General features: G+C 53.1%; 1 protein-coding gene across 9 annotated transcripts; it reads right to left on the bottom strand.

Moving 5' to 3' along the window:
* Positions 1–755: 755 nt before the first annotated feature.
* Positions 756–23,562, bottom strand: LOC102940882 (tubulin polyglutamylase TTLL13). Of its 9 annotated transcripts, none has more exons than XM_043523997.1 (16): positions 23,192–23,562; positions 20,460–20,766; positions 17,711–17,751; positions 16,459–16,577; positions 15,782–15,912; positions 14,283–14,439; positions 13,859–14,011; positions 12,418–12,503; positions 11,817–12,042; positions 11,011–11,195; positions 9,510–9,698; positions 8,817–9,000; positions 8,246–8,446; positions 4,319–4,691; positions 3,005–3,254; positions 756–1,307 (listed from the first exon to the last, which is right to left on the bottom strand). In XM_043523997.1, the coding sequence occupies exons 1-16, from the start codon at positions 23,427–23,429 to the stop codon at positions 1,295–1,297; spliced, it is 2,853 nt and encodes a 950-aa protein (XP_043379932.1). In that variant the 5' UTR covers positions 23,430–23,562; the 3' UTR covers positions 756–1,294. The 9 variants fall into 9 exon arrangements, with proteins under 9 accessions (XP_043379932.1, XP_043379933.1, XP_037767102.1 ...); XM_043523998.1 differs by having other exon boundaries at positions 13,868–14,011; positions 23,192–23,559; XM_037911174.2 differs by having other exon boundaries at positions 23,247–23,537.
* Positions 23,563–24,758: the final 1,196 nt, after the last annotated feature.

The raw sequence follows: 24,758 nt of genomic DNA, 5'->3' as shown, positions 1-24,758 counted from the left end.
GGGGGGCAGTTCAAACCCAATCAAAGGAAACACTTTTCACACAACTGCTGATCAGAATATTCCACTATCATTAAGTATTTTGACAGGGAAATTAAAACTTGTGCTTCAGTTTAAAACAATCTTTAATGACCAGGGATTAGACTACAACCTAGATGGGGCAGATTACCCTACATCTGCCTCCTGGGAGGTTCTTCACCTTCTCAAGTATCAGGTACTAGTCACTCTTGGAAAGAGGATCCTGGACTAGGGTGCCCAGATGTCCCAATTTTATAGGGACAGTCCCGATTTTTGGGTCTTTTTCTTATATAGGCTCCTATTACCCCTGACCCCCGTCCCAATTTTTCGCCCTTGCTGTCTGGTCACCCTATCCTGGACAAGCTGGATTGTGGGTCTGAGCCAGTTTGGTATTTGTCAGTCCCTGTGAACTCATCGAGTGGCTGTTGCTATGTGCTCACTCAGCCTCTCGCACAGTGAGGGAATGAAAGGGGTTAGTAGAACAAGCAAGCAACTGCTTTGTTTTGACCCTCATGCGCTGCTTCCTGCAGCTAGGCACCACAGAGAGCCCTGAACAACATATAGGCCAGCAGGTTCCTTTCCTAAGGTATGTGGAGGGCAGCCCAGCCAGTGGGGACTAGGCCCATGAGGGAGGAATCAGAGAGTACCTCCCAGAGCCAGGCCTTGCTAGGGAAAACCATTCCCCATCTGCGGCAATGCTGCAGGGGTCACGGGCAAAAGGACAGACTGACGGAGAATTGTAAAACCGTATAAAACTTTAATAAGACAGATACAAAAGAACAAACTCTTGCAGCCCTGAAGGAAATAAGCCCTGCCCTGAGTCACTAACGCTGCCCTGCTATTAGAGTGCTGATCAGTAGGTGTGGGGGAGAGGTTGCAGTTACAGGCTGGGATCCCAGCTACAGGACAAAGTCGGCTGCAGAGGATGGTGCCGAATACTATTAACAAAATCCCTTGCACAGCATTGTCTGAAAACAGCTCTGTCCAGTGGAGAGATGACTCTAGAGTGCCCACTAAATGGTGTCTGAAGTGCTCAGCCCTCACTGAGGGGCTCCTCATCTGCAGCAGACACCTGCGTTTTCATCGCTAGCTGCCAGGTCATCGCAGCAGGCCTGGGGTCACTGTTTCCCTTGTCTCCCCCTCATCTGCCTGTCCCCTTGGAGGTTTTTCTCCCTTCCACGCAGAAGAAACCATGTCTTTTGGCACAGCCATCACCTTTGGCTGCAGGATTCCCAAGGCCATTGGTCCCTTTCTTCCCCAGAGACTGTTTGGCCAAGGTTCAGGTCCATTTCCTGTGGGAGAAGCAAGCAATCACTGATGAGAGAAGTTTCAGAGTAACAGCCGTGTTAGTCTGTATTCGTAAAAAGAAAAGGAGTACTTGTGGCACCTTAGAGACTAACCAGTTTATTTGAGCATGAGCTTTCGTGAGCTACAGCTCACTTCATCGGATGCATAGCATAGCATCCGATGCATAGCATCCGATGAAGTGAGCTGTAGCTCACGAAAGCTCATGCTCAAATAAACTGGTTAGTCTCTAAGGTGCCACAAGTACTCCTTTTCTTTTTTTGATGAGAGAAGGTCTGGGTTTGCTTCGGGGACACAAACAGATCAGATTGGAGGAGCCAGGGAGCTGGGGAGCAAAGAATCAATATGCTTCTCCCCCTCAACAGCTCAGGTGAGCCGCGCTGGGGAGAGAGGAAACTACAGAGCAAAACCAGCTGCCAGCAGCTAAGCCTATGGCCCTCTGCAAGCTTATTGGTGCAGCCCAGTGGGCCTTGCAGGCAGAGGGGATGCTGGGATCCTGTTCAGACCTGAGTGCAAACATTGTGCTGGAGAACGCTCCCGGGGGGCTTGTAGTGGCAGCAAAGGGCAGGGTGCACACCAATTACCCAAACCGGGGGCACTCTCACTAAATCCATTTGCTCAGCCCTAGTTCTGAACACTCGCCAGACCCTTTGGCAAATGCTTCCTCCATCCAGCTTAATGGGAAAGCCCAAGAGATGGAAACATTCTTTCAAATGGGAAATAAGGGTTAAACTGAAACATTCTGGGTGAGGACAGAATTCCATCCCAGTTCCTGAGGGCAGGGCCCAGGGGCAACGGTGAGCGGCAATTCGCCTCTTGTTTCGTATCGATTTAGCCGTAGCTGGTATCCTCACTCCCACAGGTTGCATGGTGACCCCACGTTAGCTTTCTTTGTACAGTCGGATATGAACAAGCAAAACTGGGTTTAGACATGTGGCTTGACCCCCTACTCATCAAGCCAATCAAATCCCATGGGCAGTCCCTTCCAATGCAAACTGCCCACAGCAGCATTACGGGAGCATGGATTACCATTATTCACCAGTACCTAGAGGCCAGCTAGGCTAGCCCGCTGTGGTGCTGGCCACCGCACAAACATAGCCCCTACCCTAAAGAGTTTACAATCTAATAAGGCCGAGTTATAGCCCGTTTGGGAAGAGCTCGGTAAAAGAGTCTGTGGACTTGCTCCAGCATGGCAGCGGGACCCGCACTGCAAAGAGGGATGTTCCAAGGTGCCAGAGGGGTAAGGAGCTTTTCTCTGCTGAATCAGGAATGGGACTATGGGGACAAGCTCTCAGCAGATTTACAGCATGGCTCATTATAGGTAATGCAACCCAGGGAGAACGAAGCAAGGGCCTGAGAGGTGGCACCAGTGGGTGAAAATACCAGCTGATCGTTTCATTCCTGATGGTCTCCAGCCATTTTACAGTGTTCAAACAGGGCTGGCCTAAGTTGCCGTGGCTCTGAAATGCAGCCATTCCTGCAGTGGGCCATATCTGCTGTTAACAGAACACACTACTCCACAGGAGGAGTTTGTTAGGAGGGGTGGGGAGGCGAAGAATAATGTACTCGAGCTGGCATCTGGCCTGGATAACAGGGCAAACCTCCTTCTGTGGGGACACTAGCTCTGCAGGCAGCACAAGTGGTGAGGAGCTCACTGGAAGCCAGCTGCAGGCAGGGCCGTTACCTGTGGTGGTTGAAGTTGAGAATGGACATGGCATTGGCACGGTGTGAGGTGTCTGAGCGCTGGACGATGGGAGCAGAGGCAGAGTTGATGGCTAGCTCGTGGACTGCAGCACGGCTTAGGGGGTGTGTCACTGAGGGGAACGTGCAGCCACTATACGTGTGATTTGGAGCCTTGCCAGCATGAGCCAGGTACCTCAGAGAGTCAGAGTAACCACTGGCCACATGGAGGGGCCGCCTTGGGGCGTGGGCATCTGAAATGAGAGCACAGGAGGGATACAAAGCAGGGCTGGAGCATCCCAGGAGGGACACCAAAGATGCCTCTTGGTGTTTGCCTCAAGCATGCCAGGCTACATGGCCACAGACCCATGTTAAGGCACTGGCTGGAAGCTGGGGCAGTTCTCCAAAGACTGAGGGGATAAATACCCTGCCCCTCAACTCCTCTCTTCTGCCAGAAGCCCTGACTGCAGCAGGGAGCAGGAAGGGCAGTGTGGCTCCGGGAAGGGGACAGTGGGAGAACTAGAGTTACTGTTGAGTTTTTCCCCCTGCAGTGATAATGTCTGTGCAACCCTCTCCTACAGCGCAGGGCCCCCAGTAGCGGCACTCCTTCAGGAGCCTGGTTGGGAATACACAGGGTTATTGACTGATACCCTGGAGCCAGGTCACTCACAGGGACCCCCTAAGACACTCTTGGGCCATAACTGTCTGAAGGGGCATTATGGCACCCCCAGTCCACTCCCATTTCTAAAACAACTGCTCTCCTCAGACACTATCATGGCGGCTGCCTGCTGCTGCCCCCCTTTCCAAACACAGATGAACTTACACCCTGCTCACTTTGCAGCAGCTGGTCCCATGTGCAGGTGCAGGGGAGGAGAACACATCTCCTCAGGGACAAAGATCTCCACTGGCTTCCAGCCCTTAGAGTCCAGCACACACTCACCCTCTACGGGTCTCTGAGGGTCTTCACTGATTCTGAGCTTAATTTCCCTGCTTACTCCCTGAACATGAAACTAGACACTAATGGCACCCAGACCTTTCAAACATCCATGGCCCCTTTGAGAGTCTCAGTGCTGGAAATTAGGAGACAAATCAAGTAAGATGGAACACTTCTACCATGTCACCAGCTGTCCAAGAGAAGAATGCCCTGGGAATCCAGTCAGACGAGGGAAAGTCTCCCGCTAACCAAACCATACCAATGGGGAGAACAGGAGAGCCATAGATGCCTGGAAGGCAACTCAGAGTTGGGTTATGTCTCCCAAAAGAGAGGGTGCTTTAGAACTGACACCAGCAGTATGCCAGACCCTGATTCTGTACTCACGGCCTTCGACCTTGTTTCTGGCGCTGGAGAATCTCCGGCCTCCTTCCTTCAGCATCTTTGCCAGAGCACAGGGCTCGGTGACTATCGGTGTCTCCAGAGTGTGGCTTCCTAACCAGCTCATGTTCTTCTGCGGCTGCAGACCATGCTGTGGCTTATACTGTGCACGGTAGGGGATGCTCTGGCCCATCCCTGACAGGGTACCCAAGAAGGTGGGAATGAAGCCCTGGTTGCCCAGCATCTGGGCTCTGGCCGCAGGCTGCTGCAAGATCTGCTGTCCTAACTCCCGGACTGTGCTTCCCAGGAGCGAGAGGGGGACAAGGGTCATTAACCCCTGTGTCTCCCGGTTCCCAAACACATCCTGAAGGAACTGCGGCTGGAAGAAAAGAAGAGCAGCAATGTGTGTTTTAATTCCTGGGTGGGCATGGTTAGGGAGTGGAGAAGGGCTGTCCTCCTTATAGGCTTTAAGGTCAGAACAGAAGGGACCATGCTGATCGTCTAGTCTGGCCGCCTGCACATCACAGGCCACAGAACCTCGCCCACCCACTCCTGTAACAGACCCCTGGCCTCTGGCTGAGTCACTGAACTCTTCAGATCATGAGTTAAAGTTACAGAGAATCCACCATTTCCACTAGTTTAACCCTGCAAGTGACCCATGCCCCATCCTGCAGAGGAAGGTGAAAAGCCTCCAAGGACTCTGCCAATCTGACCTGGGGGGAAATTTCTTCCCAACCCCCCTATTTAACCTGTTACTGTTACACCCCTGAGAATCCTCCCTGCATTTTCACCCCATTTAAACCCCACACTTACAGTCAGAGATTCTGAGGCCAGAAGAGACCACTGTGATTCTCTAGTCTGACCTCCAGTACAACATAGGCCAGAGAACTGCTGCTTGCAGCCCATCACTTCTGGCTCAGCGAGAGTGGCTCTGTTACACAGACACACCCACCCTGGATTTCAAGACACCAAAAGATGGGCTTGATACCGTGACACACCCACCCAAAGTGGGCCAGTAACTTTGCAGGCAGCTCGCAGCCACCTGAGTGACCTGCTTTATGCTGAGAACAGGGCCCTGCTAATTATCCTTAGCACACTGCATGTTTCTAAAGCACTCAAGCTACGTGACACGCACTGTGTGTGCCGTTAGTGTACGTACTACAGACTGCTGTCACATTCCCTGGAATGGGCCAGCCCCACACAGAATGCCAGGAGATCAGGGATGGGCATTTGTCAGGGTGCAATTTTTAGACAAGTCTTTGTCGCTCCTTTCAGCCCCACTTGGTCAAAGGGCTTCCTTTACATAGGTCTCCCAGCTGTTAGACAGCTACTCCAGAGTTCACTTTCTTCAGCTAGTAAAATTGTCACTGAAATGGAGAAATAGCCCCTGTGTCTAAAGGTGATCTGATCTCTAGGGGGTTTCTCATGGCCCAGCACTGGAGGGCCACATTCTCTTGCTGCTTGCTGCTCATTGGTATATGAATATTTGCACTAGGACAGAGAGTGCAACAGAAAATCATACTCGTGGCCATGTGTTTTCCCTAACAAAGTGGAACACCTGCAGTGAATGGAGGAGGGCTTGATGTTTGACAGAGAATCTGCCTTCCCCAGACTTGCTTTTTTCCCTACAGATTAAAGTAATTTTTTTCACTGCAGAAGGAAGGGGCATTGAAGGCATTTCTGGTGCCTACAGGAGCTCATTTGGGCAGTAATACTAGCCACCCTGAGGATTGTGAATGGAACCCTCTCACCACATCCTGCACTTGATCACTGGAAATATACCCGAAGTGCGGTTAAAGTCTGATGAGTGGTTATATGGGCTAGTGTACACGACACAGGCTCTGCCCATGAAACCATGCCCGGAGAGCGTATGCCAACAGGAGTAATTTGTAGGTCCCTATAGAAAGGCCACCTGCCCAAATGATGCTAGCTAAGCCAGCAGAAGAGCTCGTCTGTGGGCACAGCTGTGTCTACACTGGGGTTCTGCAGGCACTGAGGTTCTGCAGGTTCTGAGGTTTTCACACCCCTCATCAACACAGCTCTGCCAACACAACTTGGTAGCGTAGAGCTGGCCAAGAACAACAGCCCCGTCTTCTCCAGCAGAGCAGCTCCTCTTCTTCACAAGGCTTCCACTCCTGTTAGCTAACTCTAGTGAAGACAAGGCCACTGAGAGCAGATGTCCCAGAGTGCACAGCTCAACCTTGAGCCAGGACACCAGGCTGTGATGCGCACTGGGACTTGTGGGCTCCATAGGGAGCACTTCCACAGAGGCCCCCGTGACCTGTTCCATGGGGTGCTGAAAGAAGGGGCCCCTCAGATCAAGTGCCTGCAGGACCTTCCTCTGGACTCTTGGGAGGCCCCTGAGGAATCCCTTTTCGACCCTTTTGAACACAGGAAAAATTAACATAAAACCAGGCCAATCCAAGGACCCAGACCCAGCACCCATTCTCATTTAACCCAGCCAGAGGAACTTCTCCAGGCCAGCAATGCCCAGTGTACAGTGGAGTCGCATCATACGCGCATTTAACTTAAGCAAATTCAACTATGCACACTCGGCCAAAAAAAAAGAAAAATAACAGTAACTCGCAGCGGTGGAGTACTGTACAGGAGTCGACGGGAGAGAGCTCAGGGGTCGATTTATTGCATCTAGACTAGACGCGATAAATCAACCCCTGCTGGATCGACCGCTGCCCGCCGATCCGGTGAGCATCTTGCCACGCTGAGTGTGATTCTAGTGTTTAAAGATATGTATTTTTCGTACAACATGGCCCCTAAATGCAAGCCAACTACTTAATCTGGTGCACAACCGAAGAAACAGCGATCTGTTCCAACGCTGGAGGAAAAACTGGCTGTGTTGGACTTATTGAGAGATGGTATGTCGGTCTCCAACGTGGCGTGTAAATATGGCCGCAACGAATCTAGCATCCGTGCCATCAAGATTAGAGAGAGAGAAATTCATCAAGCCGTGGCATCAAGTGCTCCAATAACTGCTAAGGTGATGAGCCAGGTGTGTGATAAGACTTTAGTGAAGACTGAAAAGGCATTAAACTTATGGCTGGAAGACATGAACTGTAAACTTGTGCTCTTAGCCTCTATGCGCTGTTCAAACCTCCCGCCGAAGAGGGACAGCCTTCTGATGAGAAGGAATTCAAAGCCAGCCAAGGTTGGCTTAACAGTTTTAGGAACCGCTTCAACCTCAAAAACGTGCAGACTACTGGTGAAGCTGCATCTGCCAATGAAGAGGCAGCAAAAGCCTCCCCCGAACAACTAAAGAATATCGCAGAAGAAAAGGGCTGTCTTCCAGAACACGTTTTTAATGCTGACGAGACTGGGCTCTTCTGGGAAAAAACGCCCAACCGCACTTACACTTCGAAATAAGAAAGACAAGCCCCTGGCTTCAAAGCAGCTAAAGACCGTGTGACTGTGTTGTTTTGTGGCAATGCGGCTGGGTATTTAATAAAGCCGGGCTTACTCTAAAGGGCTGCAAATCCCTGTGCCCTAAAAGGCAAGAACAAAAATCTCCTGCCTGTGTTCTGGCAATCAAATAAAAAGGCTTGGGTGATGGCAGCATTCTTTCTGGATTGGTTCCACAGTGTTTCATTCCGGAGGTCAAGCGGTACCTCGAAGAGAAAGGACTTGACTTTATAGCGTTGCTGATCGTAGACAATGCTCCTGGCCATCCTGAGGCACTCCAGTTTGCACATAACGATGCTGAAGTCATCTTTCTCCCTTTTCTATTCTTTCATTCTTCTATCTCTCTCTCTTTTTTACTATATGCAATTTTCGCCTTACGCGCTGACTTTAGAACCTAACCCCTGCATAAGATGCGACTCCACTGTACTCAGCTCTTCCTGCTCCTGTCTGTGCAGGACCACCAAGAATACCCCCTACTGCACTAGCCCTGGGAGGTGCCTGTGAGCAGCCCACCTTTACCTGGCTCTCGGAGATATTGATGTGGGGTCTGTGGACATCCACAGGCCGGGGCTCAGTTGTGTGGAGCAGCCGAGAGAGCTGATCCACGATGCCCAGACCCCGGATGAGGTTTTCGCGCTGCAGAAGAGCCTTGATCCTCTCTACTTCCTCATCTTCCACTATCTCCTGGGGCCGCATGGAGTCAAACACCATCTGCTGCATCTTAGGACAGAAATACACCTCGAGTTACAGCATGGGCTGGGGGGCTGGGTGACAGACTAACAGAGGAAGGAGAGTGACTGAGGCCACAAACTATGCTGGGGTCAGAAACAGGGCCTGGGCCACAAGTTCCAGTGTGGAGCAGGAAGGAGACTCCAGTCAGGGCTAAAAGGGGTAGGGGGCCATAGACTCCCATGGGCTGGCTGTTCACAGCACTCCCCAGCACAGGTCAGCAGCAATACAAACTCCACAAAGATGAGCTCAGTCCTTGGCTGGTGTGGGAGATGTCAGTGCCCCAAGCTCTCCTCCTGGTGCCAGGTGGCTCCATTTGACATGCCCCATGGAGCTGCATGCTGGATGAGAGCAGGGGTACCTTCCTGTCGCAGGTCCTGGTGCTGCTGTAGGTGAGGCGGGTGGGAGGAACCTTGGCCTTGCTGCGGATGCGGGATTTCTCCCCAGCTGACTCTCCCTGCAGGTTCTCCTTTCGCTCCTTTTTCTTCTTCCCAGTAGTAGCCTCTCGTTGCTCTTGCTTCAAGCGAATTTCCTCCAGCTGCAGCCTGGCAAGAACCAACAGTCTTGGTCACTGCCGCTCAGTGTGAGATCTTGTGCCAAGCTGTGCTGACCCCAATGGAGGTGACATACAGCACAGCCAAGGATTGCTCTCCGGAGCAGCGTCCAGGATGGTGAATGTGCTGGGAAATGGCCCCAGGCCCTTAAAAGCTGTTACCACCCCCATAAGGAAATGCCCTTTGCACCAGGTTGTGCCACCTAGATGGGGTGGAGACGGGTCTACTCAAATGCACCAGGACACATGCTATAAACCACCTCCAGAATCCATAAACAATGGACTCTGGCATGTCTCCCTCTCAGATCCAGAGGCAGGGCGGAGAGGTTATGTGGAGGACACAGTGCCTTCCCCTGGCAATGGATCCGGGGCTCCTCTCCTAGTGCTCACCCCTCCACATGCTTTAGGCAGCAGTAGATGTTCCCAACAGAGAGACAAGCGGTGAACACTCTCTGCCTCATGACATCCAATGAGGAGGGCTTTTCCACAGGAGCAATGTACCTGGCACATTCCTCTCTTGCCTTGGAAGCCACTGTTTCCTGGAAGAGGGAGCCGCTGTGCTTGAAGAATGGCTCATACTTGTCTGTCTCGAGTGCAGGGTAAATGCGCCGGTACCCTCCCAGGTGCGTGTTCTCATATTTCTCTGCTTGGGCCAGCCAGGCCGCCTGGCTGTTTTCTAACTGCTCACGTCTGCCGTCAGAAAGCAAAGATGAAGGCAGGAGGAGCCATGGCAGACACATCCCTAGAGACTGTTGTACAGGCAGCAGGGTGGGACAGGTTCCAGATGCTGCCCTGTCCAGGAGTCTAGCTGGCATTTCTCCCCTTCCCCATCTAGGAACGCTGGCGTGCATTCACTGCACCAAGCCAATGCACCCTCCAGCTGGGCAGTACAGGCAAAGCAGGGAGGCTCAAAGCTCCTCTCTCCAGCTGAAGGGCTCCCATGGTTCCCACCCTTCTCAGCCAACAGTACCAGTTTACAAGAGCTCAGCTGTCTCATCTGGGCCTGCCACATTTCATCCAGCTGTGAGCACTCCAGCCTGCCTGGGAGAGGGGGCAGCCCAGCCCCACACAGTGGGGCTGGAACAGTTTTTATAGTGGGGGTGCTGAGAACCTCTGAACCTAACTGTAACCCCTGGATATGATGGAAACCACCTCAAGCTAGGGGGTGCGGCAGCCCCCCAGCACCCCGAGTTCTAGCACCTATGGACCCAGGGGCAGCAGAGCACAGGGGTTAATATGCCCCTCGTGTCCAGGCTTTAGTTACCTGATGTAATTAATTGAAACTGGTGTCTGGGAGGGAGCTCCTGCCCACCCTGCCTCAATAGGCGGCCAATCCAAACTGGCCTCAACAGTTGTGTATTGGCTTTAGCCATGAACTGACATGTCTGCACGAATGGGCAGGGAAGCAACACTGCTTTGTGAAGAAGTAGGGTTGTCAACCTTCCAGGATTGGCCAGGAGTCTCCCGGAATCGGCATCCATCTCCTGGTGACTATTGAAAGCAATCCGGGAGATTTTAATAGGATATTTTAAGATAATGACATTATGTCATATGGGGGGGGGGGGGGGGGGGAATCTCCCGGAATAGCTTCAGTCAGAGTTGGCAACCCTATGGAGAAGCTGGAGTCTCAAAACTTTTGTGGGAAAAAGGCCACGTGTCACCGGGTACAGCGCCCCAGGATGACCAGGGAGGGCCCTGTGACCAAAACAGCACAATTGAATGGGAGAAGTAGTAAGCAGCCTGGGGCGGGGCTGAGTCTAGAGTACCAGGAATCAGACATGTCCCAGGGCTGGGAGCCTCAAACACGGGTCTCCTCTGGGATGCTGAAAGCCTGAGCCCTCTCCCCTTACAGGTGACAATGTTCTCAACAGTGCCACAGCCTCAGAGGGATTTCAACGGCCACAAAGGAGCCTTTGGCCTCTCATGCTCGTTACTCTGTTCCCTGCTGTGCCCCCTGCTCTCCCCAAAGGCCTGCAGCACTCCTCCTTGGGGTGAGTAGTACCTGGCTTCACGAGGTGGCTGGTGGGCCTGGAAGAGTCGCTCCTTCACCCGTCGCTTGTCCTCTTCCAGCACCTTCCTCTTGTCACAGGCTCGCAGGTTTATCAGGTTGATGGCGTCACAGAGCAAAGCGTCCTTCACCTCTCGGTCCAAGTGCGAGTCCGTGGTGAAACTGGGAGAGTGATTCACCTGCCAAGACAAATGGCTAGTCTAACACACACACGTGCAGCTCCACAAATCTGCTGCAGGCAGCAGGATTGCTGGCCTCAAACCCTTCACCACCTCCTGTTCCTTCATTCCTCTCTGGTAGCCTCTTGTCCCACAGCTGCAATCTTTCCTATCATGGTAATACCAGTAAGCATGTGTGCTGCTGTGTGGGGCTGATGTTTGCTGTTGCTGCTTTCACGGCACAAAGTGCCATCTAATGATCAGCCAGGCTGCAGGTATAACTTCCTGGCTTCTCACTGACCACCAAGAACACTGAGGAGAGCACACACAGGTCATCCCAGGTTCTGAATGGTGCTGCAGAGATCCACGCAGCTCAGTGACTCAGGGGAGTCCCTGTTATTATGCCAGGAACTTGCAGAAGATGTTTCCTTGTGGACTGTAGATTGCTTGGCTATTTGCCTCCAGAGATCCTCATATAATGGAGTGCTGCAGAGATTGCAGGTGGCAGTGTCAATCAAACTAAAACTATCTGAAACATGCCCCAGGCTTTAGTTCTAATTCTCTCATTGGGCGACAAAAGCCCTCAACCATCTGCTGTGCAGAGGGGGAGATTTCCAGGCCACCGGAGAGGTTTTCACTCACCTCCAGCAGCCAGGGTTTCAGCTTTCTGTCTAGCAGGATGTCAAAGCCCAGAATCTCAAAGCAGGCACAACCGGTGATGTGGTTGGGGAAGCAGGTGCGGTAGTTGTGCTTCAGAACAGGGTGGGCTGAGATAAGGGTCTTTATAATGATGTCCTCAATGTCTTCCCAGAGTTCTGTCGTGTCGTAGCTGTTGTCCATCATCCAGGCATTCAAGGTAGACAGTTTCCTGTTTGGGGAACAAGAGGTGATAAGAAGTCAAAGTGGGTCTGCAGCAGTAGCAAGCAATGTCACCACACTGGCTCCACGGCTCAGAACGGCGTGGGGAACTCAGGGGACTGAGCCCCAGTGCTGCTTCTTACAAAGCCAGCAAAGTCCCAGAGGTGCCCCAGATATAGGAGCTAAACTGAGGGGACAGTTCTGTGCTCAGAATTAACAAGCAAAGAGACAGTTGGACCAGGAGCCCAAGACCCTAAAGCGGGTGATCTCCACCTAAGTGACCTTAAAAGAGAACATGGGGTGAGCCCGCACAGCATGCTGCCCCATCAATTGGCCTCCCGGCAGGAAGTGAACAGGGCGTGTGGTGGCATAGGCAGGATGGTACCTCTTACTGCCCATCATGTCGTCTCGGATGAAGTTTTCATTATGTTTGTTGATAGCATAGTTGGTCAGGTGCATGCAGATATCGTCCTGAGAGAGGGACAGCAAGAGACCTTCACACTCAATCTCTGAGTGCCAGTGAGAGACAAGAGGTTCCAGATGCTCAGCAGTGCTTAGCCTTCTGTCCGGCAACCGCTGCTCACCTCTGCCCCAGCACCACACCTCACCTCTGCCCCAGCACCACACCTCACCTCTGCCCCAGCACCACTACCTCCTCCCCTCCCCAAGGCTATTCCTTCACCCCAGGCCTAAATTCTTCACCCCTCCACTCTAAGATGCCTGATTTCAGGTCAGCAGCAAAACCCCACAAACCTATGAACACATGGCCAGAACCTGCTGTGGCTGAAATCTGCCTGGTGCAGCAGCAGCCAGCTGGTCCTGGACACATCTCTCAGATTGTTCACCCCAGCACAAATTAGACCTGCATAGGGACTGGTGTCATCCAAGCCACTGGCAATGGCTTCTGAGGAACCATCTGCCACCTGGAGATAGCGAGAGCCATGCCCTCTGCCCACCCCATATGCCAGTGCTGAGAAGTGGGAGATAGGAGTGAGCTACACTAGATCTGTGCCCACTGGGGTATGCCCCATGCTGCCCCCCAACAGAGGAGGTGCAGGCAATTTCTGCAAGAGGAGCAGAGAAGAGAATCTGCCCCTTTTCTTTATTGATCCCAAAGCAGAACATCCCCTGAGACACTCAGCTACTAGGGGAGGGACTGTGTCCGTAGGTAGGTATGTGCAGAGCCCTGCAAATCTGCAGATATCCATGGCTATCCACATGCATAGATGCAGACATCCAACCACGTTTGTGGATCGTGGCTCGGATGCGCATATAAATGTTGTATAGCGCAGGGCTCTAGGTATGCGGCACAGATTAGCTAGAGTACTTCCCAGCCGAGGCAATAGCTCGGGATGAGTGCTTGCTAGAGGTGTTTGGATGGACTCCACCTCTGGGTACTGCTGTGTAAGGCACATAGCCCAATGAGGAGACCTTCTCCCCTTCCCTTTCCTTCTCCATCTCCCCATTCTCCATCGCTCCTCCTGCCATCTCTGGATGCTGCCAGGGGGGTAATCACTCTGCTCCCTGTTCTGCCCCTGAAGCCTGGGCAAAGCAGGGAGCAGAGCAGACCCAAGGGAACGGGGGCTGTGCATCAGAGATGTGGCAGCAGGTGGATAAGGCCAGGAAACAGCCCACCTGGGGGATCCTGGAGCTCCTGAAATAACCGTCCTGACATGGAGTAAAAGGAATGGGGGAGGAGCAAAACCGAGCAGGAGGCAGAGGAGGGAGAAGAAGAGAAAGAGGCCCTGACTTCCCAGTGGTCTGCTGCCCTTAGGGCAAGTGTGTGTTAATCCTATTGACACTATGTCAGTTCCTTGGAAACGTCCCTTCTTTACCAGGTTGCTGCTGCTGGGCTCGATGTACCTCATGGTGGCAAACCGGGCCAGCCCTTCCTCATAGACAAAAATCTTCAGGGGGTCACAGGATGTGACCAGGACATAGATACGCAGGTCAAATTTGAAGCCATCAATAAGGAAGGGCTGTGAGAGAAAAAGGGGGGAGTGCCCGTGAGACACAAAGCATTGCTAGCTGCATTGTGGCTGCATGGCTCCGGGTCTGCACTCTCCACAGCTCAGCTGGGAAGGAGAAATGCCGAGCAGCCTGGCGATGGCCCTGCTGGGAGGTGGCCACCTCGACGCTGCTGGCTGAGCTTTCACAGCGGAAGGCTGGCAGCAGTGGGGCACGGGACACTGGAAGGACGTGGGAGGCCAGAAGCTCACCCCTTTTCCAGGGCACTGGGAGCCCCGTTACCTTGGATATGTACTGCTGGCAGATCAGGTGCTCCCCATGTTTAATCTCCTTTGGGTTGCGGGTTATGAAGATGCCCCTCCCTTGGCAGCCACTGTCTGGCTTGCAGATGTACGTCTTGTTTTTCCTCATGCGCCCGTAGGTCTGGAAATCCCCATAGCTATGTAATGAAGAAGTAGTGACTGTTAGAGCTGCAGGACTCTCCAGTGGCTGATTGGAGCACTGCCTGCTGGGCCATGCAGGGCTCAGCACTGCCGGGGCAGGGAGAAGAGCAGTCCTACACCGTACTAGGCCACTCCTAAGTACATTATTTATCACTGTCTCATCACAGCCTTGGGGAGAAAGCCCTTATGGCTCTAAGCCCTGCTAGGTTAATATCTCCGTCTCCACCACAGAGAAAGGGTAACGAAACGGCAGCTGCTGCCTAGTCAGGACCCAGCAAGGTTTTAGCTCTGCTACTGTGGAGGGAGCAGGGGGAAACTAACCAACCCTTGGCCACAAGGAGAATGAAACAATAAACTACAATGGCGACATTCCTGCGGGCTCTCCTGAAAATGCATTTGCCAAACCGGACAGGGATGGATGTGAGAGGAGGCCGGAGGCCCAGGCCAGGGTGCTCTGACTTGGGGCATAGAGTCAGCCTCCTACATTCAGATTTAGGCATCTAAATATATGGCCTAATCTCCAACAGTGCTGCACACTGATTGGTTTCAACGCCAGCTGCTGGGCGCCTCAATTTTGAAAGCCAGGCCACTTATTTAGATGCCTAAATATGAAGCTAGGAGCGTGCTTCAGGTCCCAGTTTGAACACCCTGTCCACAGGTTATTGATCCCTCTCCCTGTGAACTGACACCTCACCACATGCTGCTGTGATCCCTTCCAGGCCTCGTCTGGCTAGTGTGCTGAATGTCCCCCTCACCAGCAAAGGGCAAGGCCAGGGGTGCTTGTGTGCTGGGAGGCGGGCACCACTGCAGACACATGGACAGTCCATCCCTCCTAGGCCAGCAATGAGCCTCCCGCTCCGCCGGGGAGCGGCCAGGTCCTGCACACCACCCTGAAGGATCCCTCCAGCTGACCAAGGAGGGGTGCTCATGGACTGTTAGGGGAAATCCCACAGAATCACAGAAGTCAGAAGCAAAAATGACCTTTTAGGCTCATTCCCCTGCCCACTGAGGGCCAGGGCAGGATTCCCTTGCAGTCTATTTCCTGGGGTTTACTCCAATTCAGATTTAAATCCCTCTAGGGATGGGGCTCCCACCCCTTCCCTGCGGGGAACAATTCCACAACCTAATGCAATGCGATTACATTCTGAGATCTGGGACTCTCTAAATACAGAGCCACATCTTCCTACTTCCCAAGGAAGACTACTGAGACCCAGAGTCAACAGAGGATCCTCCAGAAAGCACCTTCCCCATGGAAGCTGAGTTCAGTGGTCCCCACTACCCTTCCCTGCAGACAGTGTCCGCTTGTCCAGCTGCTGGCTAGCAGTGCTGGTCACTCACTCAGCAGGCAGGCACCAGGTGCGGGGGAAGATACTGTACTCCTTGGGGAAGAGTTTGAGCATGCGGTTGAGGTTGCGGGCCAGCAGGTCCTTCCGGCAAATCTCCGTCATCCCCGGGAAATGGTTGATTTTCTGAAACAACGTGCAGCAGAAAGGACAAGTCAGCAAAAGGAGCAGAAGTGATAACGCTTGAGAGCCAATGTGAGTCAGTTCAGGGAAGAACAGGACAGGAAGACAGCTACCCTGCCAGGTGTGCTTACTCTGAGCCCCATCAGCATGAGTTGTGTTCACTCTTTTCTCAGACCTGTGGTTTCCCCTCTCCAGGAACAGCATGGTTCACAGAGAGGAGCAGCTGATCAACAAGAACCATGTGCTGAACAAGGACTCGGCAGCAGAGAGGGTGGCAGCTCTCCAGCTGTCCTTCAACCTGTGGCTGATGGCACCACCTCAGGGGTACTAACGGGGCAAAGGCTCGGGGTGCTGCTGGGATCCTGCTCTCCCTGGTACAGACACGGACAGGCTGTGGAGACTGTCCCATAGGTAACACAAGGGTAGCACTGTTGCTGACCTTGGATACTCTACTTCACTGCACCACATGACATCCCACCAACTCCTCCCTGCCTCGTCCTCCTTGCCTGAGCTCCTCACACTCGCGGCCTGTCCATGAAGGGTCTTTACCTGAAACCTCTTCATTTCCATGACGCGCTCCAGAGAGACCGAGCAGTCCGTCCAGTACACCGTCCACTCCTCATCCTCCCCCACTTCTTTTAGGCCACAGTGTCGGGCAGCACGCCGCACTACAGCAAAACAAGCACATGGCAAGAGGCATCTCCAGGCGGGGCATGGAAATGGGCCCCAGGAGTTCACACATCTCTCAGCTGAAGTAGATGGGAACAGGCCGGCAATGAAAGGAATACCCCAGGACTTCCACCCACACCTCCAAAGGGGAGAAAGACCTGGTGGGACCCTGGGGAATGTAGCAGGAACATACCCCTCCCTTAGCTGAACTGTCCACTGGATCTCACTCCTTGACTAATGAAATATGTCAGCCTTGGAAGTGCATTTGTCTGGTGGTCCCAGGAAGGAGACAGAGGCCTGACACTAGATCTTTGGAGGTGCCCAGTACGCCTCAGCTTCTTAGAAGGAGCCTATCATCATAGTATCTGGCACCTCTTTGAGAGGAGGCGTCCAGTGTCCATTATTCCATCTAGAAACTCTGTGTTCTCTCCAGAGCAGATGAGACTGTAACTTTCAGTACAGCAATTGTGCTCCATAATATGGAACTTGTGTATAATTGGCATTAACCAATACCTGGACAGAGATGCTGTCATATGTATTCTAACGCCACTCCCTCCCACAGAGAGGAGTAAGGTGAGAATCCTAAACCACCTGCCCAAAGTTCATTCCTGGAGACACAGGCTTGAGGGGAGGGGTGTCCTGCACGGATCCAGCCCAGGCCAGTAATATATGCAAATCACTGCCATCCCAGGCTCCTCAGTGTCCTGCTGTAAGTGAAACGAGTGCACAGTTTTCAGTGCGCGAGTGTCAACACTGCAAACATCTGCCTCACAACTGGCACTATCTCGTTAGAGAATGTGCTATGGAGACTGAACTCCCCTGGCATTCCTAGAGGGGTAGGGCTCTCCAGACCAGGAGTGAGACACACTGGCAGGGGCCAGTGTGGGTGGGAAGCTCCTAGTGCTGCGACCAGAGCTGCACCCACTAAGTGAGGAGAGAGCTTCAGCCCAAAGTCTGGTCAAGTTGGCACCTTTCATCAGAGCAAAAGTCACTTCCAAAACAGCAATCAATCCACTGAAGCCATTGTGCAGCCCAAACCCAGTGCTAACAGCCTTCTCCAGGTGCGGGGGCTCCACAGCACTTGCCAGTGAGATATGGTCTGAAAAGGAGCCCTGGCTTGCCTTCGACTCACCACTCTCATACTTGCAGTTGGTCAGGTTGATAGAGAGCAGCCTGGAATGGAGACAGAGGAGAAAGCAATGGCTCAGTGCAGACATGCTCTGGTCACCAGAGTGGGCAGGCTCCAGGGAGCTATTCCTAGCCAGCTTTACTGAAGGGACCCACCCTTTGTCCTCCTAGTCTGGGGGGCAGCCCCTGCGCTACCATTAGATGGCAGCTCCCAGGCCAGCTAGGATGGCAGGACTAAAGAAACATTTCACAGATTTTGTTTTGTGAATTCTAGATCCCAGAGACGTGATGTCATCACAGCCCAAACTTCTCTACTATGTGCATCTGGTTTTCCACACACAGCGACTTGTGCAACGATGGTGACTTAATGATGTCTATCTGTACAGAAACACTCAGCAAATCTGCTCTGGTCCCAGCAAAAGGGCAGACAGGCCTGGAGCAAGGAGTGGGTTCCCATTTGGAATTCCACATTGGGGGAATTTGAGTGACTCAAGATTCCTTGTCTGATTTTGAACAACCCCCAAAGACCCCAATAGCGTCCAGGCCCCAAAATTCAGAGCTGCCCATTATTCATTCTACTTTTGTCTGCTGTTTTTGAAGGGTGTTTGATGGTAAATGGCTGAGACCTGGCACACGTTCTCCCTGGCCACTGCTCACCAAATGCTTATTTTTCGTATGAATAAACAAGCTAAGTGAACATTCTTACAGCAAGGGATAGGACGTGTTTCTCCCTTTGCATTTGAGGGCAGAAGTTTTAGAATAAATTACGTAAAATTTGTTCCCTGATGCCCCAGTGGTAATGCCCAAACTTTGCCCACTTCAGGATCAGATTTTCAGAACTGCATGTGCAGAAATCCATCAGCATAATTCATGCGTACCAACGGTCAGTCAGGCAGGTAACTGGTTAGTTGTTTATAAACTTCCTGCAATTGTGCACACAGCTGCATTTGCACATACAAACTGTGTGCACAATTTTTGCAATCTGACCTTTGATGTGCATAAAATAGAGTAGATTGCAACGGCCCTCATCTTCAGCATAGAGGTGGCAGCCAGAGCCTTGACAGGCCACCACATGCATGCAATGGTCCATCCAGAGCTGACTGGATGCAGATCCGTCACACAGGCTTCCCAAAGAATGAAACTACAATTCCCATCAGCCCCATCCCACTGCACTTCCCTTTCCCCTAGGCAGGTCCTGAACTAGGATGTGACCAGGCTCTGTTTTGGGAATGGGAGCTGCACAACAGCAACTGAAGAGAAGCCCCAGCCTCTGTGGATAGAGACACATGTGGAACAGGCTGAGATTGCTCGACGATACAGCTGTGTGCAGGTCTGTGTGGTACTCGTGGAGGAACAGCAGCTAGGCAGGAAGCCAGGGCACTGGGGCCCCAATAAGAGCCACTAACTCAGCTTGGCTTGGAACACTACAAGCACCTATTTGCTGGAACAGAGACTGGACTCTAGGGGGCACCCCACAGGCACTAAGCTGGGGTCATGGATCAGCGTTCATGACCCACTCCCCATCAGCACCCGGCCCAAGATGGGGAAGCTAATGATCCAACCAGCGGACCAAACTGATGATGAATGCTGGTCACGGGCCACCTGAGGAATGCTGTGCATATGCTAAGAAGAAGATAGAAACGTGGGGCTGGAGAGAACCTCAAGCAGTCATCTAGTCCTGTCCTCTGCGCTGAGGCAGGACCAAGTAAACCTGGACAAGCCCTGACAGGCGTTTGTCCAACCTGTTCTTAAAAACCTCCAATGACGGGGATTCTGCAACCTCCCTTGGAAACCTAATCTGGAGTTTATCTACCCTTATAGTTAGAAAGTTTTTCCTAATATCTAACCTAAATCTCCCTGGCTGCAGATTAAGCCCATTGCTTCTTGTCCTATCTCCAGTGAACATGGAGAACAATTGATCACCACCCTCTTTATAACAGCCCTTCACGTAATTGAAGCCTGTGATCAAATACCCCCACACGCACTTTTTTCCCTCAGGACTAAACATACATTTTTTAACCTTTCCCCATAGTCCAGTTTTTCTAAATCTTTCATCACTTTTGTTGCTCTCCTGTGGAGTCACTCCAACTTGTCCACATCTTTCCTAATGTTTGGTGCCCAGAACTGGACACAGTGCTCCAGCTGAGGCCTCACCAGTGCTGAGCAGAGAAGGTGAACTAACATGAACTAACTGCTGCAGACAATTACTTCCTGTGTCTTACCGTCACACTGACGAGTCTTGACGCCTGACTGGACAGCCCCAGGGCCCAAACAAGAACTGCTACCAGACACTTTGCACGCTAACTGCCCAAGTCTCTATAGCTAGGGTATCTGCAAACTTTCCTGCCATCCCTAGAAAAATACCCTTTCACATTAGCCATGTCTCTGAGTGGTTATTGGGACCACCAGGGCTAGTGCCTATAAGGCCCCGATGCTGAAGCATCTAGTGTTTGCCTCTGAGTTGTGGTATGCCTAGCACACTACTGGCAGCCTAGGGGTTTAGGGTACTGGGCAGCCACAGTAATTACACCTGAAAAGGTAACGTTCTCAGCATGTCACGTTCCATCCTGAGATAAGTGGCCTTTGAATGCCCCTGAAACAGATAGTAAATAAAAACCCAATAGGCAGCTGGCCACACAGACTTTGCTGGCTCCTTTTTGGGTCTGGTAGGACAGTGAGGTGTGGTAGGCCTAGGTGACAGCCTGAGGTACACACGGAAGTAGAAGGCAGAGGAAGGCGATGAGGAAACTCACCTGTGTTTTCTCTTTTTCTTTCTTGGAGCGGTCTCTGCTTCACAGTCTTCTGTCATTTGTTCTTCCAGATCGATCAGTGAGACAGTCGGCAGATCACTTTTCCCACCTGAACTGTGTTCACTCTTGTGCCCTAGGCATGTGTCCTCTGCCTCAAAAGCTCCCTCCTGAGGAGTGCCATCCTGACGCATATCTTTTCTTCCTCCACCCAGTCTCTTAATGTGTTCATTTGCAAACTCTTCTTCCTCCTCTTCCTCAGTATCATTCTCTGATTCGCTGCTGTCACTGGAGTTCATCTTCATTCTGTTAGCTGTTCTTACGAGTTGCATATGAAGAAACTAATCAGTATGTCACGTGCAAGACAACCTGAACTACCAGCTTAAACTACCAGCACCGGCCAATATCAGAGTGTCCCAAACCCAACCAAGGCCCAGGCATAGGCAAGTTCTAGCAAGTCCTTTCTCTTATACCTGTCTGCCCTTTTCTCCTGGCCTACCCCCGCAGTGACCCAGGGAATCAGTCTTGCCTCTCTCTCTGCCCTTGTTCCCCAGCAAGCCTTCCACCCACAGAAGCTGTTCCTTTTTCCTTTCCTTTCGCTCTACGCCAGGTTACAGCGGTCACATTAACTCACTAGTGCACACTGAAGATCAGATTCGACTCTTGAAGAAATGATTTCAGGAGCTCTCTGTGGGGTTATTTCTAGGGAAGACGTACCTGTGTGATGAATCTAAGAAGCGGCCCCAGGAGACCTTTCTAGCTCCACAATAGAACTCCTGTGTCTTCTAAATACCTGAGAAGCCTGACTGTGTTGTCCTACTGCGTATAGGCAGCATACAGGGAAAAGGGTGACCCTTTATATCGTGTCCCTAATTACAGTATTTTTACACACCGTTGGATTGCCACACACAAACTGAGAGGCTTAGAGTCATGTCACCTAAAGTTTGACCCCCATTGCCCTCCCAGTTAACAGGTTTTGGCACAATAGCTTTCCAGTGCAAACATCTGCTCCAGTCACTGTCTTCTTCTACATCTTCAACGGCTCCACACTTGCACCCACTCCCTTGGATGAGGGATGTGTCTACCCACACCCACTTGCTCCTTACTTTCCCTTTTTTCAGGAAGTTTCCTAAGATCCCAAGAATACATCTGAATGCTTAGCCAGATGCACTGTCGGATGGGAATGTGTTATGGTCAGTGAGCTGCTGCTTGGACAAACCACACACGCAAGTCCCAGCCCCACCCTCCATTTAGGTCCAAGGTCATTGGAATGATTTATGTGGAAATCAATGACCTTTATATAATGACCAGCAATGCCTATGAGGCCAGTCTGGCATGGTGCGATATGGGGCTCTGACTTCAGGTTATGCATACACATAACGACAGGTTTCAGAGTAGCAGCCGTGTTAGTCTGTATTCGCCACTAGTACTCCTTTTCTTTTTGCTTACACATAAGCATCTTTAACGTACAAGCCGTCTAAGAGTGTAGTGGTGCACACAAGCCAGCTTACTGCACTGTTCACTGGCAGAAAGTCGGAGGGGATTTAGGACAAGGCTGATCACCATATTTGGGGTCGGGGAGGAATTTTCCTCCAGGACAGATTGGCAGATGTCCTGGGGGGTTTTCACCTTCCTCTGCAGTGTGGGGCACGGGTCACTTGCTGGAGAATTCTCTGCATCTTGAAGTCTCATGATTTGAGGACTTCAATAGCTCAGACATAGGTTAGGGGGTTTGTAACAAGAGTGGGTGGGTGAGATTCTGTGGCCTGCGTTGTGCAGAAGGTCAGACTAGACTATCATAATGGTCCCTTCTGACCTTAAAGTCTATGATTCTATGATTCCTTATAATTAGAATGCCCGATAGGCAGCAATGTCAGTGATTGGCAAGGAAAATCGGCCATTACAATAGCCTGGGCAAGCACAGAAGAAACAATGTAACATGGGGTTATGAGGCCTATGCTGTCACCTGAACATGGTGCGTAGGTACAACAGCAACGGGCACCCTGGAGATATAACAGAAAGACAGACTGGCTTCCCACTGCAGCACACGGGGGCTATGCAGTTACTTTCCACGTGATGGGCCGGCAGTCCTAATGCACCCCAGGCCCCGCCTGTCATAGGGAATGTAACTGCACAGCCCCAGTGTGCTTCCCAGAAGTATCTGATGGAGCCACAGGAGGGTGCCCCAGCCTCCCGGGAGAGGCAGACGGGTGTGCCAGGTGTACGGGTAAGGTCTAACGTCAGTGGTGGGCAGCACCACAGGAGGCCAACTGCTAGGACAGCCCAGGAGTGCGGGCTCCAGCTGTGGGTGTGGGGCCAGGGAAGTAGGGCCAGGGCCTAGCATGGGATGGGGCACCTGGTCCCCTCATCACGGCCCATCACCACCCCCACCCCTCCCTGAGATGATCCACCCCACCCAGAAGGGAGATCTAACTCCTGCAATGCCCTGCCCCCGCCCGTCCCCTGCTCCCCCAGGGGGGCCCTGCCCCACCCCCTGCTCCCCCAGGACGGGGTCCTCTCCCCCCCAGGGGGGCCCTGCCCCACCCCCTGCTCCCCCAGGATGGGGTCCTCTCCCCCCCAGGGGGGCCCTGCCCCACCCCCTGCCCCCCGCCCCCCCAGGACGGGGTCCTCTCCCCCCCAAGGGGGCCCAGCCCCACCCCCTGCCCCCCCAGGATGGGGTCCTCTCCCCCCCAGGGGGCCCTGCCCAGAGTGCGGCGGCCCCGCCCCAAGGGTGGGACCTGCCCGAGGCTCCGTCCCCGTTCGGCCCCGGCGGCTGGGCCCCGCCCCGGTTACCAGGCCGCTCTGGCCCGCACGCGGGCGGGGCAAGGGCCCCTGGGGCAACAGCGGCAGCCGCGCCCCCCCGGCTCCCGCAGGCCCTGACGCCGTCTCCATGGCGACGAAAGACACCACCCCTCGTGGGAAACCAGCTCTGGGGGCGGGGTCAGAACACAGCCCGCCCCCGACACGCGAAGCCATAGAGACAGGGCCGCCGGCTAGAGCAGCCCTGCGGGCCTCGCCGGGCCGAAGCCGCGCGCCCGCGGATGGTCACGTGATCGGCAGGTTGGCCTGGCTCCGATAGGCTCCCGGGGAGTGTGAACTGGCCTTTGATTGGCCGAGGTAAGGGGCAAGGCGTCAGGGCGGAAGTAACCCCTCCCAGCATGCCTTGCGCTCCTGGGCGCTCCGTCCCCGGGGCAGGAGGGCCGCGCCGCGGGGACTGAGGCATGATGGGAAGGAAGGGGGGCTCGGGGGCCGAGGGGAAGCGGCGAGGCGAGGCGCTTCCCGGGGGCGCGGTCACCCCTGGGGCGAGCACGGCGGCCCCCGCGGCCCCCCCGAGACGGGCCCGTTTCCCGGGGCCTGAGCGGCCGAGGCAGGCGGCGGGCGGGAGGTCGCGGCGCAGGCGGACGGGGGTCGCCGTGGCCGCGGCCAGCGAGACCTTCGGGGCGCGCCTCGGGGGGGCCCGTCGCCAGCGGCTCCGTCGTTCCGCGGGCGGCACCCCGGGGGGCGAGCACCGTTCTCTGGGCACAAGCCTTGGGCGTTACCGTGTCTGACGGCTGGGCGGTGCCCGCTGATCCTCGTGCCCAGCGACTGTCCGGTTTGGCCGGGGCACGGCTGGCACACGGGGGCCTGTACCAACAAGCCAGTCGGAGAACACGTCCCTCTCTCTGGTCGCTCCAGTACAGCCCTAGAAGTCTCAATAGTACAACAAAAAAACTTCAGAAACAGACTCCAACGAGAGACTGCTGAATTGGAATTAATTTGCAAACTGGATACAATTAACTTAGGCTTGAATAGAGACTGGGAGTGGATGAGTCATTACACAAACTAAAACTATTTCCCCTCCTGCTGTTCCTCGCACGTTCTTGTCAACTGCTGGAAATGGCCCACCTTGATTATCACTACAAAAGGTTTCCCCCCCCCACCGCTCGTCTGCTGGTAATAGCTCACCTTACGTGGTCACTCTCTTCTTACAGTGTGTATGGTAACACCCATTGTTTCATGTTCTCTGGGTATATAAATCTCCCCACTCTATTTTCCACTGAATGTATCCGATGAAGTGAGCTGCAGCTCACGAAAGCTTATGCTCAAATAAATTTGTTAGTCTCTAAGGTGCCACAAGTCCTCCTTTTCTTTTTGCGGATACAGACTAACACGGCTGCTACTCTGAAAACTAACTAAAAACTGTTTCCCCATGCTAATTTTCCCCCTGCTGTTACTCACACCTTCTTCTCAACTGTTTGAAATGGGCCATCCTGATTATCACTACAAAAGTTTTCTTTTTTCTCCTGCTGATAATAGCCCACCTTA

This window comes from Chelonia mydas, chromosome 10, assembly GCF_015237465.2.
Source record: "Chelonia mydas isolate rCheMyd1 chromosome 10, rCheMyd1.pri.v2, whole genome shotgun sequence".
In the NCBI taxonomy this organism is placed as follows: Eukaryota; Metazoa; Chordata; order Testudines; family Cheloniidae; genus Chelonia; species Chelonia mydas.
This window is presented reverse-complemented; position numbering and strand designations above follow the sequence as displayed.